This window comes from Micromys minutus (genome assembly GCF_963924665.1).
Source record: "Micromys minutus genome assembly, chromosome: 24".
Lineage (NCBI taxonomy): Eukaryota > Metazoa > Chordata > Mammalia > Rodentia > Muridae > Micromys > Micromys minutus.
This window is the reverse complement of record NC_137959.1, coordinates 46,974,359-46,999,561: the sequence shown is the minus strand read 5'-3', so window position 1 is coordinate 46,999,561 and position 25,203 is coordinate 46,974,359. Positions and strand designations below refer to the sequence as shown.

The following is a 25,203-nucleotide window of genomic DNA, read 5'->3' as shown; positions in this document are numbered from 1 at the left end:
ATACGTTGGGAGAAGCAACTAAAGGGAGAAAGGGTTCGTTAAACACCACGTCAATGAGGTGGTCACAGAGGCAGGAGCTTGTGTTAAGTGTCACTCTGTAACCACAGTCAACAAGCAAAGAAAGAGCGACGCATGGTGCCCACGGCTCAGCTCCCTTCTCTGCTGGGACAGGGCTGTAGCTGGCAGTTGGTACCTCTCACCCCACAGGTGAGGGGGACGTGGTTGAAAGAGTGAGAGGTGAGTTAGTCACACTGGACCTCCAACTAGGAAGCAGAGAATGAACAGGAAGTAGGGCCTGGCCACAACACCTCAGAAAGTTTGTCCGCAGTGACCCACTTCCTCAAGGACGTTCTGCCACCTAAAGGTTCCAGCCCTCCAAAAGCGTGCCACCACGGGGGACTGAATGTTCAAACCCATAGCCTGTAGGGAACATCTCACATACAAAGCCCAATGGTCAAGAAGGAGAAAGCAAAACAAGGGGTGAGAGACAACATGTCCCCAAAGGCCACCCTCACCCCCTCCCAGTGACCCCGGGCTGTGCCTTATATAATTCCCCCAGCTTCTCAAAATATTGTCATCACCTAAGGTCCTAGCCCTAACACATGAACGTTTAGAGGGATGTTTCTTGTCCAAATCATAACACTGCCCAGTCCTCCTCAAACCAGGACATCCAAAACAAACAAACAAACAAACACAAAGAAAAGAATAAAAAAACTTTCCCTCCGAGCTATTTCTAAAGGCTCCTTTGTCTCATAAAACTTTGATTAAATAAATTTGTCACACTTCCCCCCTTTGTCAACCTGTCTTCTGTGAGACATGATTCTGTGATGGCTGGGGAAGGAGGTACCCCTGACATTCTGGATGCCAGCCTCAGAAGAGACAAGGCTGTGGTGTCTGTTGTGTCTTTCCTGCTAGTTTCTTTGCTTGCAGAAAGCAGTCGCAATTTTTCTGGTTGCTAAACGTACAGCGGGGATACCTCCATGGTGTCAGCTTCTCTCTGGCTCATTTTAACTTGTTTGGTGGCGGCTTCTGGCTTGGAAAGGACACAGCTCAGGGGGAAATCAGAGGGAGCCATGCTATCCAGGGAACTAGGCAGGAGAAGAGCTATTAGAACGAGAAAGCAGCTGGCACGGGCGGGCAGGCTACAGTCCAGAAAGAAAGAATCCCAAAGGGATCGGGGTCAGAACAGTCAGCGTGGGCAGCGCCCCTTCAGCACATGAACCTGGATTGCTCTTCTGCCTGACTCCTGTGCAGTGTCAGAACCATCTATAAACCAGGGCCAGCAACAGCCTAAGGCTCGATGGAGCGCTCCCAGGACACTAGAAAAGAAAGGGCTCTCACAATCTGTGTGCACGCATGCCTTAGCTGGGCAGCTGACTTCCTCTGGACCAGAGCTGCAAGCGAAGGGTTTTGCCTTCACGGGCTCAGCTGCAGAATGAAGGTACTGTCTTTGAGTAGCCTGGCAGGGACCTTCAGCCACAGGGCTGGTGTTCATTCGTGTTCACTCGCTGACAATGTGCCTCGGAAATGTGGATCACTGTGCTGGCCAGATAAGCAAGGAAAGGCTTTGAAACCATCTCCCCATGGACCTCTGTAAGAAGCCCACAATTTGTCATGGAAGATTTGGATTGAAAAGCAATTGCCTGCCCCCAGGGTGCCATGCTTCAATAGCAAAACCAGTGTGGGGTGGCCCAGCACAGCAGAGTCTTGCAAAGCCAAACACACCTGGAGCTGCAAAGCAAAGGAACATTTCGCCTCAAGATAAACACATCATTCCCCAGACTTCAAAAGCCCCTCTCCCTGAAAAGCAAGACAGGAAGGCAAAACTTTCACCAGGAGACCCCTAACCATCACACCTCTAAGCCTCAGGGGTCTAAAGCCTTCCAGCAAACACAAGCAAGACGTCCCCTTTGGTAAGTCTTTTTCTCCTTAGGCACATCTCTGGCTCACTGCTCAGTTCTCCTGATAACGGGAGCAAACTGGATTAGCAAAAGCTGTTTTAGGTGTTACGGGGCCTCCAGAAAGGCAGAGACACAGAGATCATCGCGAGCTAGGCTTTACCACATGCACAGAGTCTGCAACGAATGTGGCATAGGCTGCTCTGCTCACACATGCCTCACTGTGACAAGCCAAGCCCTCTGAAATAGTGAGCCAAAGACATTCTTTCTCTCCTGATTCTGTTGGGCGTTTGGCTACGGTCATTAATGCAACCAAAAACTAAGCTCTGATTCTTCTCTCTTGATCTTTATAGCCGTTGTAATTTTTGTATGTGTCTGAGTGTGTATGTGTATGAGTTTGCATGCCTGTTCATGCATGTGTGTGCACAGGGAGACCATTCGTGTGTGTGTGTGTGTGTGTGTGTGTGTGTGTGTGTGTGTGTGTGTGTTCATATGGAGGCCAGAGTCATCTTCAGGTATCAGGTGTCTTGGTTCTTTGTGAGACAGGGTCTCTCACTGACCTATTAGGTGGGTGCTGGGAATCTAACTCAGGTCCTCACACTTGCATAGCACGTACTTTATCCAGTGAGCCATCTCCAGCCCCTGTTGTTACTGGTGTGGTTGCAGTGGATAAGAAGATGTGGTCCTGCCAGCAGCAGAGACAGAACCCAAGCAGAAAGACTCCGGGCTCAGGCCTCCACGCTCTGCCTCTCCCACTCTGAGCTCTGCCTTTCCTCCTGTCTCGTGTGCAGTCCTGATTACCGGCAGGCAGACATGGCCTTAAACTCTTAGTCGCTTCTGGAAAGTTATGAGCGACCATATCCATTCTTTTCTTTGCTGGAAAGCCGAGATTCAGATAGATGGGCCATCAGGTGACTACGCCACAGACAGAACCCATCTCTCACCCCTCCCAGGTTCCTTTTCCCAGCTACCAGGCAACATGGCTGGTCTCTGGTCCCACCCTTTTGCCCTTCCCCAAAAATCTTCTATTATCTTAGGATCTAAGACACCTGTGAATCCAAAAGGGACCCAGAGTGGCACTTGTCATGGGGACATACATTCAGATATGTCTAGACACAGCCACCATATGTTAAGCTGAACACAGAGCACAGGATCTGTGACCTTACAGCTCTAGTCCCACCCAGGGACAGGAGGCCATGGACTGGCCAGGGTGCTCTCCCCACCTAGCTTCACACATGACTGAGTCTTGGCAAGGCTGGAAAGTCTAGGTGAGATTGCATGAACCTGGCATATATATATGAACGCAGCTATAGCCAGCCTCTTCTCTAACAATGTCAGGATCTAAGAGAACGCCTGAAAGCCAACAAACAAGAGTTTGGAAGCCTCGGAAGGAAGGAAGGCATGCATTCAGGGAGGCCCCTCTGGATGTAGGGTAGGAAGGGAGTAGAAAGGAGAAAGGGAAGGGTGAGGGAGCCTTTACTACTGGTCAGGGTCAGCCTCTGATATTAAAAAAAAATTAGTAAAGTCACATTCTAATAGAAATGCACATTTATCAGGCCAAATTTATCAGAATGTATCAGGCCAAACAATGGGGCTTTCCGCTCTTTGTTTTGCTTTGATTTCATGAAGACAGGAACCACAAACATTAGTCATGAGCTGTTTTCCGTGAAAATGACATGTGTGCCTGCATTGGAATGTTTAAATTCATAAATGATACATTGTAACCTATAGGCACCAGAGATACAATAAAACATATGATGCATAATATATGGTCTGTATAATGACGTATGTTGGATTAGATACATGGTGCATACTATATATAACTCTATATTAACTTCCTTAGAATAATGGAGCCATCTAAACTAGGGTTAAAAAGAAAGCTAACATGCCAAGCTTTTCTTTTTGTTCATCTACATTTTAAGCTTCAAAAAGTTATTTGTTGCTTTGTAATTTCATGAAGGTCAATGGAAACTCTGAGTTCTGTTTGCTCTTAGCCCCAAACTGCACATGATGAGCCCGCGACAAAGCACACGTAGGACGAACCTCTTTCTGCGGGCCTGCGGCACAGTGTGATGAGGGGGCTGAGTGAGCGTCCCACTCCCGGAGCGCCTGCAAGGGGGACTTTTCATCTTCAGGGTGGGGTGTTCGAGGGACCGCCAGGACAGCTGTCTGGGCCTCGCCTGTGCCGTGCACCTGCTTCTCATCCTCGGCACGTGGACTGCTGCCTGCTTCCTGGAGCTGCAGGCTCTGCATCAGCAACTGACAAGCCTCCCAGTCTGCTTTCCACACGCTCCCCAGCAGCGGGCACCTGCAGCTAAGACAGAAGCACGCAGGCATGGATCTTAGCCCAGCAATGGCTCACACTACCCATCAGCAGTGTGTCGGGGGTCACCTGACCCTCCCCTCCAACATCATTTTATAGGGACAAAACTTATCAACCAGAGGACACAGAGAGACCGAACCTGTGTGTCTCTGTTCATGGTGACATTCATGTGGGTCCTTCCTTGCTGCCCGGTTAGAAGGAACCTAGAATCTCACTAATGCTTCCATGAGGAGCTACCCAGTGTGGCACATCCTCCCTCTGTTCTTGTTGGAGTTAACAAATGTGCCCAGCTCTGCCCAAGGCTTCTGTGGGTGCTGTTTCACCACCTGGAATGTCACCCCTCATCCTACCAGCAGATACTGAATCACCCCTGTCATCCACTGAGCCCAGGCCAGCAGGAACCTAAGGTCACCTACCATTCTACCGTGCTCCGCAGTACATACCCACACAGAAACAGTGTCTCAGACTCAGCTTACATCTAGGACTATCTCTGAGCACTGTCCAGTATGTGCTGGAGGGAGAAGCTGGAGGATCTCTGGGGTACGTGGAGCAGAGTCTCATGGGAATAAAAAGCTTCATGTTCCGTAAGTAAGTGGAGAGAAATAAAGGAAGATATCTATTGTCAACCTGGGCCAACCCCCAAATCTCTTTCTAACTTCTACATGTGCACCATGGCATACATACACCAACACACACACACACACACACAAACATATACACATACACCAATACATGCAAACACACACCATCACATACATGCACACATATCCACACTAACACATACACACATACATACATACATACATACATACATACATACATACATACATACATAATGTAGGATGATGTCATTATGCAGCAAGGCGGGTCCAGACTATCACTGGATGAGAAGGAAGGGTAGGTGGGGAAAAGTCTAGGAAGGGAGAGGAGGAGGACCAAGACCAGAATCAAGATGGAGCCGGAGAAGGAGGATCTAGATCCAGGTGGTCTTAATCTGAGATAGGTAGATATGAAATTTTTCAAGGGTTTCTATAGGTCAATTTGTCTCATCTAAGTGGGAGGTTTATACCCTTGTCAACTGATTGTGATCTTATTGTAGGGATGAATTGTGGACCAAGAATTTAACATATAAATCTGATTGATAAATTGTTGATTATTGAGACATGATTTTACCAGCTGTGGGGAGTATGAACAAAGTTCCTGGAGGGTAGAGAGACAGCTGGGAGAGGACGGCTTGCAGACTGCGTTGCAGAGAAGCAGCCGGGGGTGCATGGGTCCTGCTCTGTGGCCCACAGACTGCGAGGCACTGCTTGGAAAAACGTGGAAACTGGTAGACAATGCTTTTCAATATATACCACAACATATACACCCACACCAAAACATACTTCTCATTGCTTGCCTTTAGCTCCTGCCTCATTTTCCCTTCCAATCCTTCTTTCTTGCTCTCTTAATGTTCTAATACAGGTAATCAAGAGTCTATATTTCTGTCTGAGATGTTCTCTAACCGTAGCCACACATGTACATTTAAATCTTTGAATGCCAAATACTTTAAATGTTTAAAAAAATAAAAGTTTACTTCAAAACACTTATGTACTTGTTATCAGAATTGCTGATCTTTAACATTTCCTAGGCCAGCAAGACTTATTTTCCAGAATTTATTTTATCATCCTGTAGACATAATGTAAGTCTCTGCCCTCCTGCTCTCCTCTCTAAACTGAAGATAGTCACTAGTATGGTTTCCAGTCTGGGACCCAACACAGACAAAGCTTCTCTGTAGCCCCTGTGCCCCAAAAGCCAGTGGGATCATGGGACAAGCAGGCAGGTCTCTTACGGTCCCCAGAGAAAGAGGTCAACAGTTTTCCTCATTTTAACCTTCTGAATGTCACCGTAACTGGTGAAATGTGGCGTGTCTCCCGTCAGAGTGAACGTGGGACAGGTCCTGAGCTGTCTCTAGAACACACTCACCAAAGTCTAGGTGCCAATTTTAGAGGTGCAAGCCATGTGGCAAATCACATATGTGGGTGTAAGATGGTAGTGTTACTTGTGGGATATGTGGTGATTTCGTCAAGGGTTGAGTTGCTGAGACATCTGCTCTTTGCATCTGTTTGTACTAAAGAGCGTCATGGCTGGTCATGTGTGGTGAGATGCCTGCTTGTCCTGCCCAGAAGAGTAACTGGGTCATTAACAAAAATTGCTTCACCAGTGACTCAGAGCCTCTGAGCCTTGTGAGGACAGGGATGATATTTTGAGCTGCAGTGCTCAGAGGTCTGGGTAGAGAGCTGGGCCCCAGCACTGCCAACACCTTCTCAAAAGCTAAAGGAGGCCTATGGGATCAACGGAGCACAACACTGGAGGACCAAGTGTGGCCATGCTTTGCTGGGATGATGCTGGCATGCAAGGACTTGGGAGGCAGCCTGCCTCTCTACTGAAGAAGTAGGAACACCCTGGACATAGTGGCTCATGGCTGTGACCCCAGTACTTGTGAGGCTGAAGTAGAAAGATTATAGTTAATTCAATGCCAGACTTGACTACGTAATGATTTCTGGACCAGCCTTGGCTGGAGTGAGACATTTTCTCAAAACAAAACAAAGCACAAAAACAAAAGCCTGGGAATCTGAGTTCTAACACAGACATTGAAGTTTAATCTCTTGTCACCAACCTGTCCCTCCCCACTTACTCTCTTTTAAAAGAATTATATAGTTCTCTGAAAACCTTGAAAATCTTCAGGTTCTTTCACAGACTCACGATGAAGAAAAACATCAGCCCCAAGAGGACAAAGGTGATGGTTCTAAACTCTCTACAGCCGCCACCGAAGGATGTGTGCTTTCCTTCTATTCCCCGGGCAACTTAAATCTCCGTCAGAGAGAAAAACATCACTATTACAGGTGTTTACACTTTATTCTTTAATTTACTTTAGTTTTATTAATTAAAAAAAATCTTAACTTTATTTCACGTGATTGGGTGTTTTGTCTGCATGTATATCCATGAGCCATGTGTATCAGCAAAGGTTACAAAAGCACAACCAATCCTCTGGACTAGAATTACAGATGTTGTGAGCTGCCTCGTAAGTGCTGAGAATTGAACCTGGGTCCTCTGCAAAAACAGTCAGTGCTCTTAACCATGGAGCCTGCCTCCAGCCCTCTCACTTTCTAGGGAAGAAGTTTAACCTGATTTTATTTCGTGTGTATGTGCACATGCACGTACAGGCTAGAGGTCAGCCTCGAGTCTCCCCCTGAGCCTGGAGTTTGCAGATTCGGCTATGGTGAGTCACTTGACATCCCAGGGATCTGCCCTTCTTGGCCTCTCCAGTGCTGGGATTTCCAACATGGCCCCAACCTATGGAATGGTGCTGCTTCCACTCAAGGTGTGACTTATCGCCTCTGGAAAAACCTCATAGATGCGCCCAGAGGTGTAGTGTAACTTCCTAGTCACTTCACAATTTAACCAAACTGACAAGACAAAACTCCATGTCACAGTATGGGTGGTGCCATGAGTGTATCACATCATTCTGCCATTTAGTCCCCCAAACAACCCCACAATGTAGTAATTAGCACTACATCGTAGACAGAGCCTTAAAACATTCTTTGAACTCTGCCATTCCTACAGCTGGGAATCTGGGCTAGCCTTCTCCACCTCTCACATGTCAGCTTGTTGGGAACATGGCTCAGGAGTACCAAGAGAGGAAGGCCATTTGGTTTCCAAAGATCTTGGATTCTTGCCCATGCTAGACTGGGCTGGCAGATCGGAGACGATGGCCAGAAAGCTCAGCTGATGGCTACTGTCACCATAGGGTCCCAAGGCACCCCATGGGGCGTGGTCTTTCTTACAGACATATTCCCACCTTCACGCTGCACAGATTGTGAGCAAAACTAAGTGGTTGTGTCGGAGCAAGCAGAGCTCTCTCATGCAGTTGAAGGGGTCTGGGCATCTCAGAAATCACTCCTAAGAAAGACTAGCTTCTTTTTCTTGCTGTGGAATGGCAGCCTGCCGTGGACTGCAAAGGCTCGCCCTAAGCTGCGGCTTATCAACAACTCACAGACGCAGGCACCCCAGTACCCTATCTGTTGTTGTGATAAAACACTGAGCAAAAGCAGCGTACGGGAGGAAAGAATTTATCCAGCTGCTGTTCGCCATTTCCTACAGTACTATCTCCAACCGGGGAAAATGCAGCAGCAACCATGGCCAAGGAAATGCAGCCCAGAACCAAACAGACCAAATACAAATTCCTAATTATCTACCTGTACAACGTTGAAGGGGGACAAGGCTTTCTAAGCAACTCGGAAGGACAAAAGAGGAATATCTAGGTGTATTTGGATATATATGCATTCATGTAATGAAGTTTGATCAAAGCTGGTATCGGCTAAGGGCACACCACCCCATGACAATGCCGTCTAGCTGCCCCCTCGTATGGTGGGAGAAGCAAAGAGCACTTTCATAAAGATGCTACTTTAAGCATAACTGCTGAGGGTCACATGCCAATGACCACTGCACTTGGGATTAAGGATACATATTTTAAGTGAGGCGGGGCGTGGATATCCAGGCCATGGCAGGTTGTTCTAGAGGTCTGCAATTTGAAGGAGAAGGAGCAAGGGAAGGGGGAGGTGGATGAGGGAGAAGAAGAAGAGGATGCTAAGTGCGGATGAAGCAGAAGAGGTTTCTGTGAGCACCGGTCACTTTATAAGGTCACGTGGGAAATCCTGTTAGGATCCAATTTCTGACCTAGTTCAAGGTGGCGGTGTGTGACGTCACGATTGGCACCTGTGCTACAAACTGCCGCCGATGAATAGGTTGTGGGTTAATGGCTACTGTGTTCCAATATCTACAGGGTTTCTCAGGCGCAGAGGTCTGAATTGGCACAGGTGCTAACATGGATGTACCTGACACGGGACAGGCTCGGGCGGGTACGTCTGGCACACACCCAGGAACCCCTCGGTGTTTCAGACCGACACTAATCCTTAGGAACGAGGAACTCTGCTCAGGTTCAAAGCTGTCTTCCACGGCCGAGCCAAAGGCAGCCCAGTGTCCTCACCCTTCTGGCTTGTGAGAAAGGAAACCCTCAGAGCTTTCATCTACAGCATCTAGAAAACTGTCTCAAACTGCAAGATGGTCATGAGCTGCGTCTACTCCCACAGAATTGTGGGGGACCCATCATCATGCATAGGAGAGAGCAGACTGAGCCTCCTCAGGTAAAAGGAAGCATGGGATCGCCAAGCGCTGTGGGCACAGGATGGCACCATCACCTGAGGACCCGGCAGGCCTCAGCTGCAGGAGAAGCCACTGTGACAGGGCATTGCTGCAGCCACAGGCTAAGCAGAAATCAGCGACCTGCTGGAGCCCAGGGCAGACTCAGAACCGTACTGAGGAATTGTGCGCAGACATCTCTATCTATCCAGGCACACAGAGTATCATAACAGCTGAAATCTAAATTGAAGTCTAAAAATAGCACAATAAAATTACTTCCTTCCTTCACTCCACAGAGAGCAAGTGGGCTGACACCCACAGCTGCAGGGCACGGCTGACTTCCGGAGTTCGCTCGGACAGAATAGTTAGTTACACAACTGCCCCATCTTGCGAACACATCTCCCATCCCAGAAAATGGGGAAGCCAAAGCAATTACCCGGTTGGTGGAAGCCGATCATGGACATTTGATTATAGTTATTAATGGGGAGAGCGGGAGGCAGACCGCTGAGCGTCAGGCTAGCGCTAAGTGAATGTGTATGAGATTCCTGGAGGGGATTAATTTCTGTTTGCTTTTCATTTCTCAGCTACCGTCTGAATGTGACATCGAGTCCAAGCGTGGCCTGTCACATCCTCATCAGCATTCAGTGCCTGGCATGCTGGTCACATTATCTCCGCTGGATGTACCAAACGAGGGATCTCTTGCTGTGGGGATCGTTTTTTCCTCTGATTCTAATGCGTGACCAGGGGAAGCTAGTGACTGGTTTTTCCGCTGAGAAATGTACCTTGCAGTGTCAGAAAGACATTCTTCAAGCAAATATTTGCCTCTCTGTGTGTTTTCCACGGACATTGAGCACAGTTCCTAATCTGGGGGGCACACACACAACCACCAAGCTCTCGGCCCTACAAGAGGACACCGGGCTTTCTCTGCATCTCAGCTATGAGATCTCAAGCTCCTCGGGGGAGCTAGGTCCCATTGTCCTTTTGTCTGTGGTGGCCTCTCAGCCTCTGAGTGTGGTTAGTGCCACACCCGCAGTGCCAGAGAGCCCAGTGCTGGCCAAGCTTTGTTCCGCTCTGAGCTTTTCTCCAACCAGAGACAAAGACGATCTCATCAGCGCTGTAGAGACAGAGACAGTCCTGGAGTGTGTCCTTCTCTAAGGTCAGCAGATGGGAGGACCCCAGGGTCCATGAAGCTGCACCGGAAAGATGGTTCTTAAGTCTTCTCACTGCTGCCCTCTATTGAAGCAGGCTGCTCCCTGCAGTTGACTGTGAGGTCCTGTGGAGACGGAGGTGTCCATCCAAATACACCCACGTCAAGAACAGCAAGGGGAGTACCAGACTGTGCTTAATATTTTCAGGAGTCAGCGGGTCAAAGCTAAATAGAAAGACAGTAGCATGAGAACTACTAGTCCTCCACAGTGGATGCTGTAGACCAACATGTATGTCACAAAGTTAAGACCGGCCCCTCTAGGATGCTAACAATCTGAGAAACTGACACGGGACCACGTTGACTCGAGGGCTGTTCACCTAAACCTGACGAGCCCCCTCCTCCTATTGAAAGGACTCACAGTCACTTAGAGATGACAGGGTCAGGCAAACTCTGCAGACAGCTTGCTCTTCTGACAAGCAGGAGGAGGAAATACCCTTCAAAAGCCCATCTCTCCTTCATACTCCAATGAGCCACACAAATGAACACACCTGTGCCACAGCAGCCTCGGGGGCCACTGCCATCCCATAACTGCTAGCACCCGCCGTTGTCAGAACAAGGGCAGTTCCGCAGAGAGTGACCAATCAAGAAATCCTGGAAAGAGTCAATTAAGACAGGCTTCCAGCCGGCGGATGCATCCTATGCCTGCTCCAGTGGGACGAAGCTCCTCTGGGGAAACATAGCACTGCTTACGGGCTCCTTTACAGAATAATAAAGGAAGTCACTCGGCTGGTTGATGGTCTGTGTCGCTGTCAAAAACCATCTCTTTGTAATTTTCACCCTAGGCTTCATCCAGGAAATAGCTAAATCATTTCCATTGCAAACTTAAATTTTTAATTGCATTTGTATGTATGAGTGCATGTGTGTGTGTGTGTGTGTGTGTGTGTGTGTGTGTGTGTGTGTGATACTGTGATACTCACGTGAGTTACAGTTTACATGTGGAGGTCAAGGACAACTTGAAGAAATCAGCTCTCTCCTTCTACCATGTGGGTCCCAAGGGTCATCAGGCTCCATGGGAGTGCTTCTACTAGACAACCAGACACCTCACTAGTCTGGGAGTGCTTCTACTAGACAACCAGACACCTCACTAGTCTGGGAGTGCTTCTACTAGACAACCAGACACCTCACTAGTCTGGGAGTGCTTCTACTAGACAACCAGACACCTCACTAGTCTGGGAGTGCTTCTACTAGACAACCAGACACCTCACTAGTCTGGGAGTGCTTCTACTAGACAACCAGACACCTCACTAGTCTGGGGACGTTTTTAAAGCATAGCTAAGAGGCTGGAGAAGCAGCTCAGTGAGTGAAGTGCTTGCTGCACGCCCATGAGAACCAGAGTTCAGATCCCCTGCAGCCACAGGAAAAGCCAAGTGTGTGGACACAGGCCTGTGCTCTCGCACACAGCTTAGCTAAGTTGGGAGTAAGGAGTTCTCCTTTGGGGCTGGAGGAGTGATCTAGCACGCCACACGGGTGTGAGGTTAAGCTGGAATGGCCCAGAGTCTGGTGTCCTTGTAACAGCCACATAACACAGGGAGCAGGGACAGGCAGTGGGAGCAGACTGACTGACGCAGAACCCCATGGGTGACGCCATGTCGACCGTGTACTTGCTGTGGCTGTGGCACAGGCTCACCAGTGAGGTGGAGGACTTCACTAACAGCCTTAGAAATGCCTGCCTCCTAGAGTGAGGGTCTCAGAACCCCACCCCCACCCCACCACCAGCAGCAGAGACTTTAGAACCCATCTGTCCGGAGGTCACAGGTTCATGGCACATTGTCAAATTAAACTATCATGCAATCTCAACATGCCCTGGAAGCATTAAAAACTCTTCTTGGCTAATTAAAGACAAATTGGATCTCTGCCATTGATTTATTGACTGGAGCTTAATGGGTCTTTAAGATTTCTCAATTGGTGGCCAAATGCATCAAAGACTTTGGCTTGGGTAGGTTAAACTCATCTGAGGTTGGACACTCCCTGCTAATTAATAATTGTCTCTTTCTGTGTGTGCCTCTTCTTGAGACAGTATCTCATATAGTCCGGGCTACCTTCAAACTCTCTGTAATTAATATGCAGCTTAGATAAGGCTGACTTTGAACTCCTAATTCTTTAGCCTTCACCCTGCAAGCGCTAAGACTGTAGGATGTGCCACCACACTCAGGAATGTTTGTCTTTAAGCACGTGAAAGCCACCCTGCAGTGTGAAGTGTCCTCTGGTGTAACATAGCTTTATCACCTTGATTCTCCCAGACGGGGCCCCTCCCTAGGAACATCTAAGGGTTAACAGTCACTGTGGAGGACACTCTGTTGATGTAGCTGCCTGAAAGCTGACATGTTCTTTTGAGGAGCCCCCAGTCACACTCCTGTAAGTAAAGCCAATAAACTCATTGCTCCTCCATGTTGGATCTGAGGCCCTGGCTGTGGTGAATGGCATGTGTTCAGATCTCCCCGGGAAAAGTCATGCCACACAGGCTATCTCTAAAAACAGCTCCATGTCCACTTAATAATTACAAGTCAGGGACAAGGAAAATGGCGGCAGCACTCAGCCCCTTCTTTCAGGGACTCACTCAGGGCTGACACCATGTCGTCTATCGTTGTCCTAGCGTGATGCCCAGGGTTACCTCAGACCTCTGCTTCTTTATCCACCATCTCTCTAGGTGACATGTTCAATGTCTCTGGGTACTATCAAAAAACAGGCAGAATAAGGAGCTGTCGAGATCCCAGATGCTCTTGGATGGCTACAAAGTGTCACTATACAAAGATACAGAGCTCCAGAGACACAAACAGCTGATTCCTGGGCCGGGGTTGAGCAAGGTCAGGGCTCTCGGCTCAGAGCTCCGGTGCCAGGTGTGTGACTGTGAAGACAGCAGGTGACTTTAGGACCTCAGCCAGCCAATGCTATGTGTGGGAACCACTGCAGGCTCTCCGTCCCCACCAGAGCCATTGACAAGGACTCAATTACCACGTGTCTTTTCCTTCCTCTGCAGGAGCTGTAGGCATCTGGCCAGAGGGCAGGCGACAGAAAGAACAGACTGTTTATATAACGGGAGGTTGAGAAATTGCCATGACCTTGGACTCACTAGGAAGGCAAGAGAATTTCTCTTGCTTTTAGAAAACAAGGGGTTGTGGGTTTGTTTGTTTTGTCAGCGTGGAATTGTGTGAGTATTTTTGTATGTGCACATGTATGTGGAAAGGCCAAAGGAAACCTCAGGTGACAGCCACCTTATTTTCTAAGATGGGGTCTGTTAGCATTTCTTCTAGGCTCTGCCCCACAGTTACCTGGCAACAGCCCTGTATGAGGACTCAGTATAAAAGGGGCCTTTTGCCTCCTCCTCACTTTCTCTCTTACCCTCATCCTTATCTGCCCCTTCTTTCCCCACCCCCTCTCTCCACATGCTCATGCCCAGCTTTTACTCCCCCTTTCTCTTCTCTCTCTCTCTCTCTCTCTCTCTGTCTCTCTCTCTCTGTCTCTCTCTCTCTGTCTCTCTCTCTCTCTTTCTCCCTCTGCCTTTCTCTGTCTCTGCTCCCTCAACTCCCCTCCCCATGCCTCAAATCAACGCTATTTCATAATATATCCGTGGTATGGTATGTCGTGTGGCTGGTTACCTCAGTGGGCAGGGCTGCCTCAGCATGGGCCCACAGAGGCATCCCCTCCCCCTCCCCATACCTCACTCTTCCAAACATATTTCTGGTTCTTTCTTGCTTTTTATAAAACACAACAGGGTCTCTCACTAACTTGAAATTTGAAAGTGGGCAGGGCCAGTGAGCCCCATAAATCCTTACCATCTCTACCTCCACAGGATCAGGATTAAAGCATGTACCCCACATCTGGCTTTTTAAAATGTGGGTTCTGGGCGCTGGTTCGGGTCCTTATGTTTGTACATAGAGGACATGGCTGGCTGAGCCAGCGCCCGTTTCTCCAAGCAGATCTTTTTCACTCCGTCATATGTTTTGTGGTTTTATACCACTACTGATGAATAATAGCTCTCATTTATCCAGTCATTACTGCATATAAGAAGCATCCTTTATCTTCTTCTGCAATTGTCTCGTTTTTATGATAGAAAAAGGGGGGCTTGGAGAGATTTATTGTCTAGTGAACAGTCACAGCTCAGAAGGGATCACACTCAGATCTAGACAATCTTATGCCTGTGCCCCCTCTGCTCCATTCCCACAGCAACCGGGAGAGATGGTCCAAGAGGCTCCTCAGAAGCCCATCCCTGAATGACAGCTCCACCCTGACCCGGACCTGAAGGTGCACACTGCAGTCACCAACTTCAAGGAAGGAAGCAGACACAGTACAGCTGTGCTTGGAGGTTGTCTGACCTTTGTTAGAGACAGGACCTTAAGATGACCTGTGATAACGGCATCAAGAGAAGTGAGGCCCTCGGGGTAATTCCTGTGGCTATTCATGATACTGAGAGGGTCGGGTGGACTCTGCTTGTCACCTGTGATGCAGGTGCCCTTTGGGATGAGGGTCTGGTGGCTTCTGAGCCAATCTAACAGGAAAGCTGAGCTTCTTGGCCGGAGCTCAGAGTTCTGCTTCTGAATTGTCCTCAGGACCCTTGCCACCAGAGAGCAGGCAGCTTGTTGTGGCAGTGAGTGAAGGCTCTGGGAACCCTGGGGACACTACCAGGGCTCTGCTCTCCCCATTCCGCTGACCCCTCCCACTGCTGGCTCCCAGCTTGAAGGCAGACTGTTGGTGTTAGCAGGCTGAGGTGTGTCCAGGAGCTCTGCTGATGCCCCCAGTCTACAGTTCCTGTGAGGGCATGCTCGTCAAAAGTTAATTAGTACATAAACATTGGGGTTTGTTGTTGCTGCTGTTGTAAAGAACTGGATTTCCTTTAGGAAAAGGTTGTCAAGCTCTTAATTTCAAAATAAATTGGAGATAAGACACCTGAGTTCCCGAGTGCTCCTTCCCACCATGGGCCTGAGACACACACAGGGGTCCCTGGGCACCCTCACACCCAGGGACAAAGCCCGCCAGTATCTTTTCTGCTTTGATTGTGAATGCCTGACTCACCCCCAAGTAAACACTTGAGCGCTGAAGTGGAGCTCAAGGACACAAAGATAAACCAGCAGCCACTAAACCCCAGCGATGACGCTGCTCAGCAAAGGCTTCAGATTCAAGTCCAGGAAAACAGATCAAGTCCAGGAAAACAGAGCCCGCAGAGAGCTGAGAGTCTAGACAGATAAAGGATGCTCCTCTCCAACCAAGCACACAATGGGTTCTGTGGGTATACACAGAACCAGTGTACACATCCTGGGTGGGGGCAGGCAGGGGAGAGGAGAGAGGATAAGAGAGAGGAGGAGGGGAGAGGGAGAAATGGAGGGAGAGAGAGGGAAACTTCTGTGTCAGTCACTAGGTACCTTCATCTTCTGGTTTCCTTTGTTTTGTTTTCAGTTTTCTTTTCTTTTGTTTTCTTTTGAGTTTGATGTGTATGTCTCACTGGTAAGGAACTCACCAATTAATCTAGGCTGGCTGGCCAGTGACCCCCAGAATGCACCTGTCTCTGCCTGCCTAGTAGACCGTGCCAAGTGCACACCACCACAGCTGGCTTGCTTATTCAACCTGTCTAGGGATCTAGCACAGGTCCACATGGGTTCAGAGCCAGATTTAACCAGCTGAGCCTTCTTTCTTGCATCACAGTAAAAACCTTTGAGCCAAGAGAAGTTGTGGTGGACACCCAAAATCTCAGCCTTGGGAACCTGAACTGAGAGGGCTAGGTTCAAGGCACATGTAGGCTACAGAAAGAGACTCTCAAAAAAAAAAAAAAAAAAAAAAAGCCCACAGGCAAAAAGTAAGAATTCTTTTAATATCTCCTTTGACTCACTCAGAAGGCTAACAGAGAATATGTGATAACCAAGAAGATGAAAATGAAAGCCAAATTCAGCCCTGAGGAGAAAGAGCTAAATCAACACAGCCTAGTTTGCTGTTAACTCTGTAACAGTCTGAAGGGGACACTGAGTGGGTGAGGCTCCTTGGAGTGGCTTTGTCGTGTTTTTTAATATTCTATTGTGTGTGTCACAAAGATTGGATGCCAAGGCAAATGGGTTTGGACATTATATATATATATATATATATATATATATATATATATATATATATGCATCTGTCTACATATCTATGTATCTACCTTTTATCTATCTTTATATATCTTTATCCATCTATATCTATAATCTATATCTATCTATATATCTATAAATCTATATATCTATCTCTATATCTATAAGAATCAACCCATATAAAGGAAGAGTAAATTTTAAAAAAATAGGGGGAAAGATGGCTAATTCTTCCTGAGGGTTGGTAGGTCATAGGTGCAGGGCTACAGTTGGAGAAGTGTCTGTCTGTCTGTCTGTACTTATGCTCCAGGGCAACAGTGTGCTGTCCAAGAGTCTAAGATGACTGTACGTCACACCTCAGGTGGCCTGCATGCCCAAAAAAGAGGGCATCAGGAATAAGATGCCAGGTCAGAACGCCCCTCGCAGTACATGGTAGGCAATCCGGCCTCAGATCCAAGCCCCTGAGCTTCCTGCATACACCCCTGACACCCACTCCACGATGGCCAGCTCTGATGGGGCTTTCCCCACGTCTAGGGGCAGCAAGGTGAGCTGGTGGGAAGGAGGACTTGGCTTGCAACCTGAGGCTTATCCCACACCCCAGCATCCTGAAAAGAGAGGCCTTGGCACTGTCCTGGTTGACAAAGGTTTAAGGCAAATCTATTCCAGAGCCACTTAGCAATTTCCAAAATAGTAGCAGGATGTTTCCATAAAACCAAACTGGCTGCCAGGGAGGAAAGGCACAGACTACATTGTCGGACTTGTTCCCTTAATTAGGACCAGATCCCGCTGGCTGGGGTTTATTTCCAGAAGTAGACATCCCAGCAAACCAGAAACAGTTAGACGTGCTGTGGAGTCCCAATGCTTCTCCAACCTGAATTCCTAATTGGTTTTTTTTTTTTTTTTTTTTTTTTTTTTGCAACCAGGAATTTTCATGCTGGTTTTGATTCCAGATTCAAAACAGAGCCGACAGTGCAGATTCCTGCATTGTTCTGTGCATTAACTGATTCACAGTCCCTAAGACCCCTTCAGAGGCTACGCAGAAAGCAAAGGCAGACCCCAGCATGAATGTTCAGCTCAGGACCCCAAAGAGGCTTTTCTTATCCCAAGATGTGAGAACTGCCCTGTGTTCTCACCAAGATGCTTCTAGACATTCTAATCTATTTGCTTTGTCAAAGGGGAGCCTGGGCGAAGAGAAGTTGGAACAGCACCTGCTCCTTCCCCCTGGGGATGCTGGGTGTTTTCCTGCTTTCTTTGTTAATGTAAAGATTGACTGGCCCCTTCCCTTGCCTTCACTGAATTCTAATAAAGCAAGCAGATCTGCCGGTGTCTGCAGGCAGCAAACCCCTTACCAGCTCAGCTGACCCTCCAACGCTTCCATGCACTTCACAGTGATTGTCCTCACGCGTGTTTCTGCAAGACAAAACCCAACGTGAGGGCGGCTGTAGCCCAAACGGAGAGAAAACCACAAATGCTCATTTAAAAGCTGAAAACAAAGGACCGTTGGTCGAGGGTCTAATAATAACAGCATGTTGTGCTTGGAAGACCGGCAAGTCCATGCAAGTGGCTGCCTGGAGCCATGCACTGAAAGCCTGCAGAGGCCCCAGTTGTCTCTGCAGCTGGAATCAGGCACAGGCCTTGTCATCGAGCCACCCTGGCTTGATACTGTCACAGGTATTGCACTGTCAGCCCATCACTGTGCTTGACAACACCTCCCTTCCAAAACAGCCTCTGTCGCATTTCTAAACAATCTGTGCTTTCAAACTAATACTTTGTTAAACATATTAGATACTAAATGCTAGACTCCCCGCTAAGCTTTAGATATGAAATGTCCTCCAAGGGGACACTGTTTGAATGCTGGGTCTCCAGCTATCAGAAGTGGTTCCCCGGGGCCAGCTCTGATGGTGGGATCTGCTTCTGGCTCCACCCCAAGCTTTCTTCTTTCTTATCCACCAAGCTGTGAGGATCTGATATGCCCCCCCCCATATTCACACTGCTACAAACCCAGTACACAAAGGCAAGTATGTTGCCAAGCTTGAAGTTACTATCTGCTTTTGCTTCAGCCCGACCAAGATGATTATGGGCACAGCCACCCCCTTTCCCTGCCTGCCCCACCAGGATGACTGTAGACACAGCCACCCCTGTCTCTACCATAGCCATGTCTGGTCCACCATGACAGAATTTTCCTTCTGAAACCATGAGTCAAAATGAAATTGTCTGGGAGGTGTCTCTGGACAAAATAAGGATGGATATGATCAAAATACACTGTAAGAAATTCTCAAAATAGTTAATAAAACTATCACATAAAAACACGAAGAACCCTCTTTTCCCTGAAGTTCTTCTGTCAGCAGAAATGTAACTAACGCCTCAGCTTCTGTGGCTTCACAGCCTGATGTCTTTCCCTGTGATGCTTAAACGGCTTCCTGTGCTTTCCAGCTTGCCTGGAGGCTGACGCCTGAGCAGATGATGTTGGGATTAGAGTTTCCTGACCCTGGGCACCTGTCACCTCCATACTGAATCCCACCACACCGAACCAGGCAGTCTAAGAGTCTAAGAGCACCTTGCAATATGTGCGGTCAGCTCACAACCCTCAAATCAGACCCAAGTGTGGACATGGAGTTTAGACTTCTAACCTGCGACCACCAGCACGATGACTGAAAACAGGGTTCACCGTCTCTTCTCACGCCCCTACTCGTCCATCCCAAGTCTGTTGGGAGGTACCTCTGAGGGACTGGTGATCCTCAGAACAAGGCAGGGTGTTCAGGAGATGCCAAAGGGAACAACCATGAGCCCTCAGGCTCTTATGGCAGAGAGGCAAGAAGCAGTACTTCCCACTTGCCAACTGAATCAACATTCAGATTATGCTACTATTAGAATGGAATTCAAATAATTAGTCTAATGACTTCAAATTAAGTGGAAGCTAATTGATCATTGAAATATGGTAAAATTGTGAAAATATTTAGCAGAATACATGCCAGAAGCATAGGTCGGTGCTAAAGGTGTTTAACCTAAGTCCCATTTCATGCAAGACACTGTGTATAGTATTATTTGTGTGTGCACATGCTTGTGTTTGTGTGTGTATATGTGTGTGTACATGTGTGTGCATTCATGTGTGCATGTGTGTGCTGCATGTACAAATGTGTACATGTGCACATGCATGTGGGTGCATATGTGCATGTGTTTGGGGGAGTGCATGCTTGTGCATGTGTGTGTGAATGTGCTTATATGTGTGTTTGTGTGTGCATGTGTATGTGTGTGTGTGCACATGTGTGTGCGTGTGTGTGTGTGTGTTTGTGTGTGAATGTGTGTGTGTGTGTGTGTGTGTGTGTGTGTGTGTGTGTGTGTGAAGAAGACAGAGGTAGCTATCATGTATCTTCCTTAGCCACTCTCTATTTTACTTCTTCAGACTTGGGTCCTCCCCTGAGCCCAGAGTTCTCTGATTTGATGGGTCTGTTCTCCAGCAAGCCCTGGAAATCTTACTTTTTCAGTGCTGGGACAGCAAGCATGTGCCACCACGCACTCAGCTTTTTAAGTGCTGGTGTTGAACTCAGGCCTTTGTGTGTTCCTGGCTGGTAATTTACCTACTGAGCCATCTCCCAGCTCCCTGTACTTGGTGCTTCTTAAGTATAAAAAGGATCTAACGTCAAAGGACCCAGAGGGGCCAGGCTAACTAGCCAACATGCTGGTGCGTCTGCTTCTTTTTTCTATTTATTTATTTGCTCATGTATTTATTTATTTATTGAGACAGGGTTTTGGTGTAGCTCTGGCTGTCCTGGAACTCACTGTTTCAAACTCAGGGATCCGCCTGCCTCTGCCTCCTGGGAGCCAGGGTTAAAGACATGTGCTGCCACAGCTGGCTATTACTAATTTTCTAAAAAAAAAAAATAAATAAAAATACTTGTTTTTATTTTATGTGTATGTTTCCCTGTGTGTGTGTGTGTGTGTGTGTGTGTGTGTGTGTGTGTGTGTGTGTGTGCCACATGAATGTGAGTACATTTTTAGAAGCTGAAAGACTTTTTCTTTGGGTACAGGGACACACACACATACACACACACTAACAGAAGTAATGCTTGGCCTATTTTTGCAAAAGTAAGTTATCAGATTTCAAAGATCAACACTTAGACACCAATTTAGCCAAAGTTAACTTCCATTTGGTAAAAAAAAATAAAATAAAATAAAACCAGAAGGAAAATGAGAAAACCAAAGACAAATTGGAATCCTGACAAATTTCAAATATCCAAGGCACTCAACATCCTCCAAGTTTGTTTGGAAAATTAAACCATGTACAAAAATGAAGTGTGATCCCAGCAGCTCAAAGCCCCAGGGATGGCGGAAGCTGAGGGAGATCCTGAAGCCGCTCTGTCTTGGCACATGAAATAGAACACAATGGCGTAGGGCCTTGAGAGCTGGGAGGATCCGACCTGTAATGCTGTTCTTCACATATCTAACACTGTGGGGCAATTAGGCTGTGAAGGGCACCCTGCTTTTCAGCTGAAACCAGTGAAACCCTAGGAACGTAAAGTGAGATGGTAGGCACTTCCTAGTTCCCCCCCCCCCAAAAAAAACAGGTCCTTCATGCAACTCACAGCAGAGCCCCCTCCCCCATAAAGTGACATTAGTCACGCCCCAAGTCCCTCCTCCGCAGAAGAATATGTGATGTGGGCCCCAGCCAGATCATCCATACCCCAAGTCCCTCCTCTGCAGGTGAGGTAGGCTCAGCCAAGCCCTAAGTCCCCCATTCACAGGTGAAGATGAGACCACACTCAGGACAGAAACAGGACCACCCCCTGTTTGTAGATAAGGTTTTCCCAAGCCCTCAAGACAAGTCAATAGGAAGCACCTGTTGTCAGACGCTGAACCATTCCAAAAACTGTATATATATGGGGGATGGGAGAGTGCTCAAGAGTAAGGGTGTGAGAATCATTCCGTGGTCTGAGAGCTTCTGTTATAAGAGCTGTTAACACCACTGTTTGGGAAGAGATTTCTCTCCCAAAGCTTTTTACACCCCATGCCGGAGCCTCCCACAGGCTCAGTTCAGCCTGGCCTGGCACCTTGAGGCAGCAGCAGAAATGGGGACAGGCCAGACCCAGCAGTGGAGGCTACAAAAACCACTCCCATCTCTGACCAGAGATCTGTGTGGGGCTTCCAGCTACCCAGCCCAGACCAAAGTCCCACATTATATCACACTCACAGGCAGGAAGTCAGCGCCACTACAGCCCACCTCCCAGCCTCCATGTTTTTAATGTTCACATTCATTCTGATTCAGTCTTCCAAGCTGTGTGTGTGTCATGCCTGTGTGTGTCTTGACAGGGGATCTTGAGAGAGAGCCCCAAAGCTGGAAGCTTATCGCCTTCCATCTCCAGAGTCAGAAGCACCACCAAGCAGTCAATGAACATTGCAAAGTACTGTGGGCTGCTCCCTCAGTCTACTGCCTGTTCCTCTAGAGAAGGAACATGCAGAGAGAAAGGACAACAGTTGGCTGTGGGCTGCATGTGGGTATGCATGTGTGTATGTGTGTGTATGTGTGCATGTGTGTGAGTGTGTATGTGCATGTGTGTGTATGTGTGTGTGCATGTATGTGCATGTGTGTGTGCATATATGTGTGTGCATGCGTGTGTATGTGCATGTGTGTGAGTGTGTATGTGCATGTGTGTGTATGTGTGTGTGTGCATGTGTGTGTATGTGTGTGTGAGTATGTATGTATGTTAGCAGAAAGGGCTTCTCTTTGGAGTTTCAGCTAACACAGCTGCCATACCAGATCCTCTGTTGGCACCATAGATAGCACATCACACTGGGCTCAGGAAAGTCAGGCTACTCAGCACTAATCCAAGTGCAGAGTCTAGATAACGCTAAGTGATCAGCTGTGGATGGGCCATCAACATCAAATTCCCAAACTCCACAGAAAGTGGAGAAACAGTAGAACAAAGGTTAGATGGGGAGGGGACCTGTGAGGTACTGACTTCTGGATACAGCATGGCTGCTGTAACACATCAACTTGGAATAGTTACTGTCACCTACCCAAGACACACACAAGATCAAACCAGACAAAATTCCTGTGTGACAGGGAAGCCTCGGAGGTCCTGCCCTTATTGTAGGAGCCGTGGTGCATTGCTGACTGTTGAGGGAGGAGCTTAAGGAGAGTCACTGCCCTTTGAGGATGTGGCCACTGGTAGGTTCCTTATGCTCCTGTGGAAGGACTCCATATCCATCTACAGACGGGTGGTGCGAACTGGACTCAGGGGGTTATTAATAAAATATAAAGAGGACTTGAAGCTGGATGAAAGAAAGGATCAGGGCACCCTTGGGAGCTGAGTGGAGGCAGGGGTGGGTGGCTATGATCCACATATACATCCATATACGTATATAAATATATGGAATGTTCGCAGAATAAAAAGTATTATTATCACAAAAGAAGACAAAGCAAAGCAAGCCGGTGATGGGAGCTGTCACGTGACCGCAAAGCGAGAGTGAGCCTCAGGGAGAGCCACTCCAGGCAGCAGACCGTCTGGGTTCCTCAGGGAGGGAGGTGAGGCTTAGTGGGATAAAGAGACTTAGTGGAAGACACCTAACTGAGAGAGAGAGAGAGGTCTTAGAGGACTTTCCTGCTGCGTGTGTGGACGTGGGTAACTTAGAACAACCATGGTGCATACCATGAATACCAGGCGTTACCGGCTCCCTTTACCTTCCCGAGTCCTTCCACCGAGCCTGCATTGTGATTATTTGGTGGAGCACATGCTCATATGCAGGAGTAACGTGGGATCACAGAGGACACAGCCTGCCTGGCAGGACGGGCCCCATGTCCCAATCATGGCTACAGCCACACATGGAAGTGGATATGAGGCTTGTGTGTTTCTCTAAGCCAGGTGAGAGAGACACTGTGTGGGACCTCATGCTGTAAGCAGCATCAAAGACATCCTCATGAGTATGAAAATATCCTCAGAGCAGAGCGGCCCAGTGTTACTTCAACACCTTCCTGTCCAGGAAGGAAGAGCGGTCGACACTCATGCCTAGCTTCCATCCAGCACTCTGATGTCCCTGAGCCATGTTCACCTCAAAATGATTCCAACCTTCTGATACTCACAGCTGAGATGGAAGGGGAGAGAGGGGGGAAGGGAGCTTCTGGAGGTCAGGGAGCTGCTGCGAGCTTTGGCTGTGCAAGGATAAAGCCCCACCTGCCAAGTTTGTCACCAGCTAATTGGGTATCACATGACCCGGCGATTCCTTCTTTCCCAGATCCACCTGTGTTTCCTCCAAGACATCCTTCGAGCACACAGCCTGATGTCAGCAGGAGTCAAGGACAAAAACTAAAGCCAACTGCTCACAACATGTGGAGCAGGTGGGGGGGACCGCTAACACTCTCCGCAATAAGCAGCCTTACTTCCCGCCTGACGCGCATCCTCGCCAAATGCTCCCTTGATGGAAAGACCGGCTGCCTGTCCTCCATCCCCGCTGACAGCAGCAGGTTCCTGGGGCCGCTTTTCTGCTTCCCGGCACATTTAAATTTAGAGAGGCTGTGACCTAGAGATTAACTTACAGTGTTTTGAAAGTTGCTTACAATGTTGATTTATTTCCCTTACCTAGCAACATACATGTGAGAAATCTCTGATTCCCTTTCTTCTGTCAACGAGTGTGTGGATGCATGCATATGTACATGCATATGCATGTGCAGGCATGACCCCGTGCACACATGCTCATGTGCTTACACTTGCAAGTGCATGCTTCATGTACACATATGTTCTCAGACACTTGTAAGTTTGCAAACATGTTTGTACTCATGTATACACCCATATGCTGGTATGCACGTACAGGCATGCTCTTGTGTGCTATGTGAGTGTGCAGGCGTGTGCACATACAGTCTCTTCGTTCCCCTTTGACAGACAGATCAAGGAAAGCAATCTGTGTCTTTCTTTTGAAATGGAAAACCATCTTAAAATATTTGCTATGGAAAAACAAATCCGCATTTGATCCTCTTAGGCTGAGGAAAGCAAGCCCACCCTAGGCGCTGGCGGGACAATTCCTGTGCAGCCTCGCTGCCTTGAATTCTCTCACAGTGCTGCTCTAAATCCCTTTGAGGGTAGGGATTTAAGGCCCAGGGGAGCTGTTTCGAGGAGAGACTGAAAAAAAAATCCCACCATAGCTCAGTGATACACCAAAGCCCAGGCGTTGCTGCGCACATAGGGCACTGCTCCGCTGCCCAGAGTCACAACAGTGGATTTCACGGAAAGAATTCTAACTGACAGAGGGAAATCCTGCCGCCCTCCTGCAGGATTACCATAGTCACGCTGCTCTGGGGTCTGACTCCCTAACCCCAGGACGGGGGTCCTGTAACACCAGTAAGAACACAGGGTAATTGGGCCAGGAGATGGCTCTATGAACAGTGTGCTCACTGCGAAAGTATGAGACCTGAGCTTCCCCTCCAGCACACATGTGTAAAGTCTGTGTATGGTGGTACACACTTTTACCCCAGCACTGGTAGTACAGACACAGGTGAATCCTGGTACCTGCTGGTCAGCCAGACTGGCATGATCCATGAACTCCAGGCCAAGG

General features: G+C 48.2%; 1 protein-coding gene across 1 annotated transcript in view; it reads right to left on the bottom strand.

Moving 5' to 3' along the window:
* DISC1 (DISC1 scaffold protein) overlaps positions 1-25,203 on the bottom strand; it is a gene marked incomplete at its 5' end in the record, with an annotated part of 201,804 nt that overhangs the window by 25,660 nt on the left and 150,941 nt on the right. The window contains 2 exons of the mRNA XM_080936621.1: positions 3,942-4,212; positions 18,009-18,069. Of these exons, the coding sequence (XP_080792747.1) occupies positions 3,942-4,212; positions 18,009-18,069 (332 nt within the window). The remainder of the gene's footprint in view (positions 1-3,941; positions 4,213-18,008; positions 18,070-25,203) is intronic.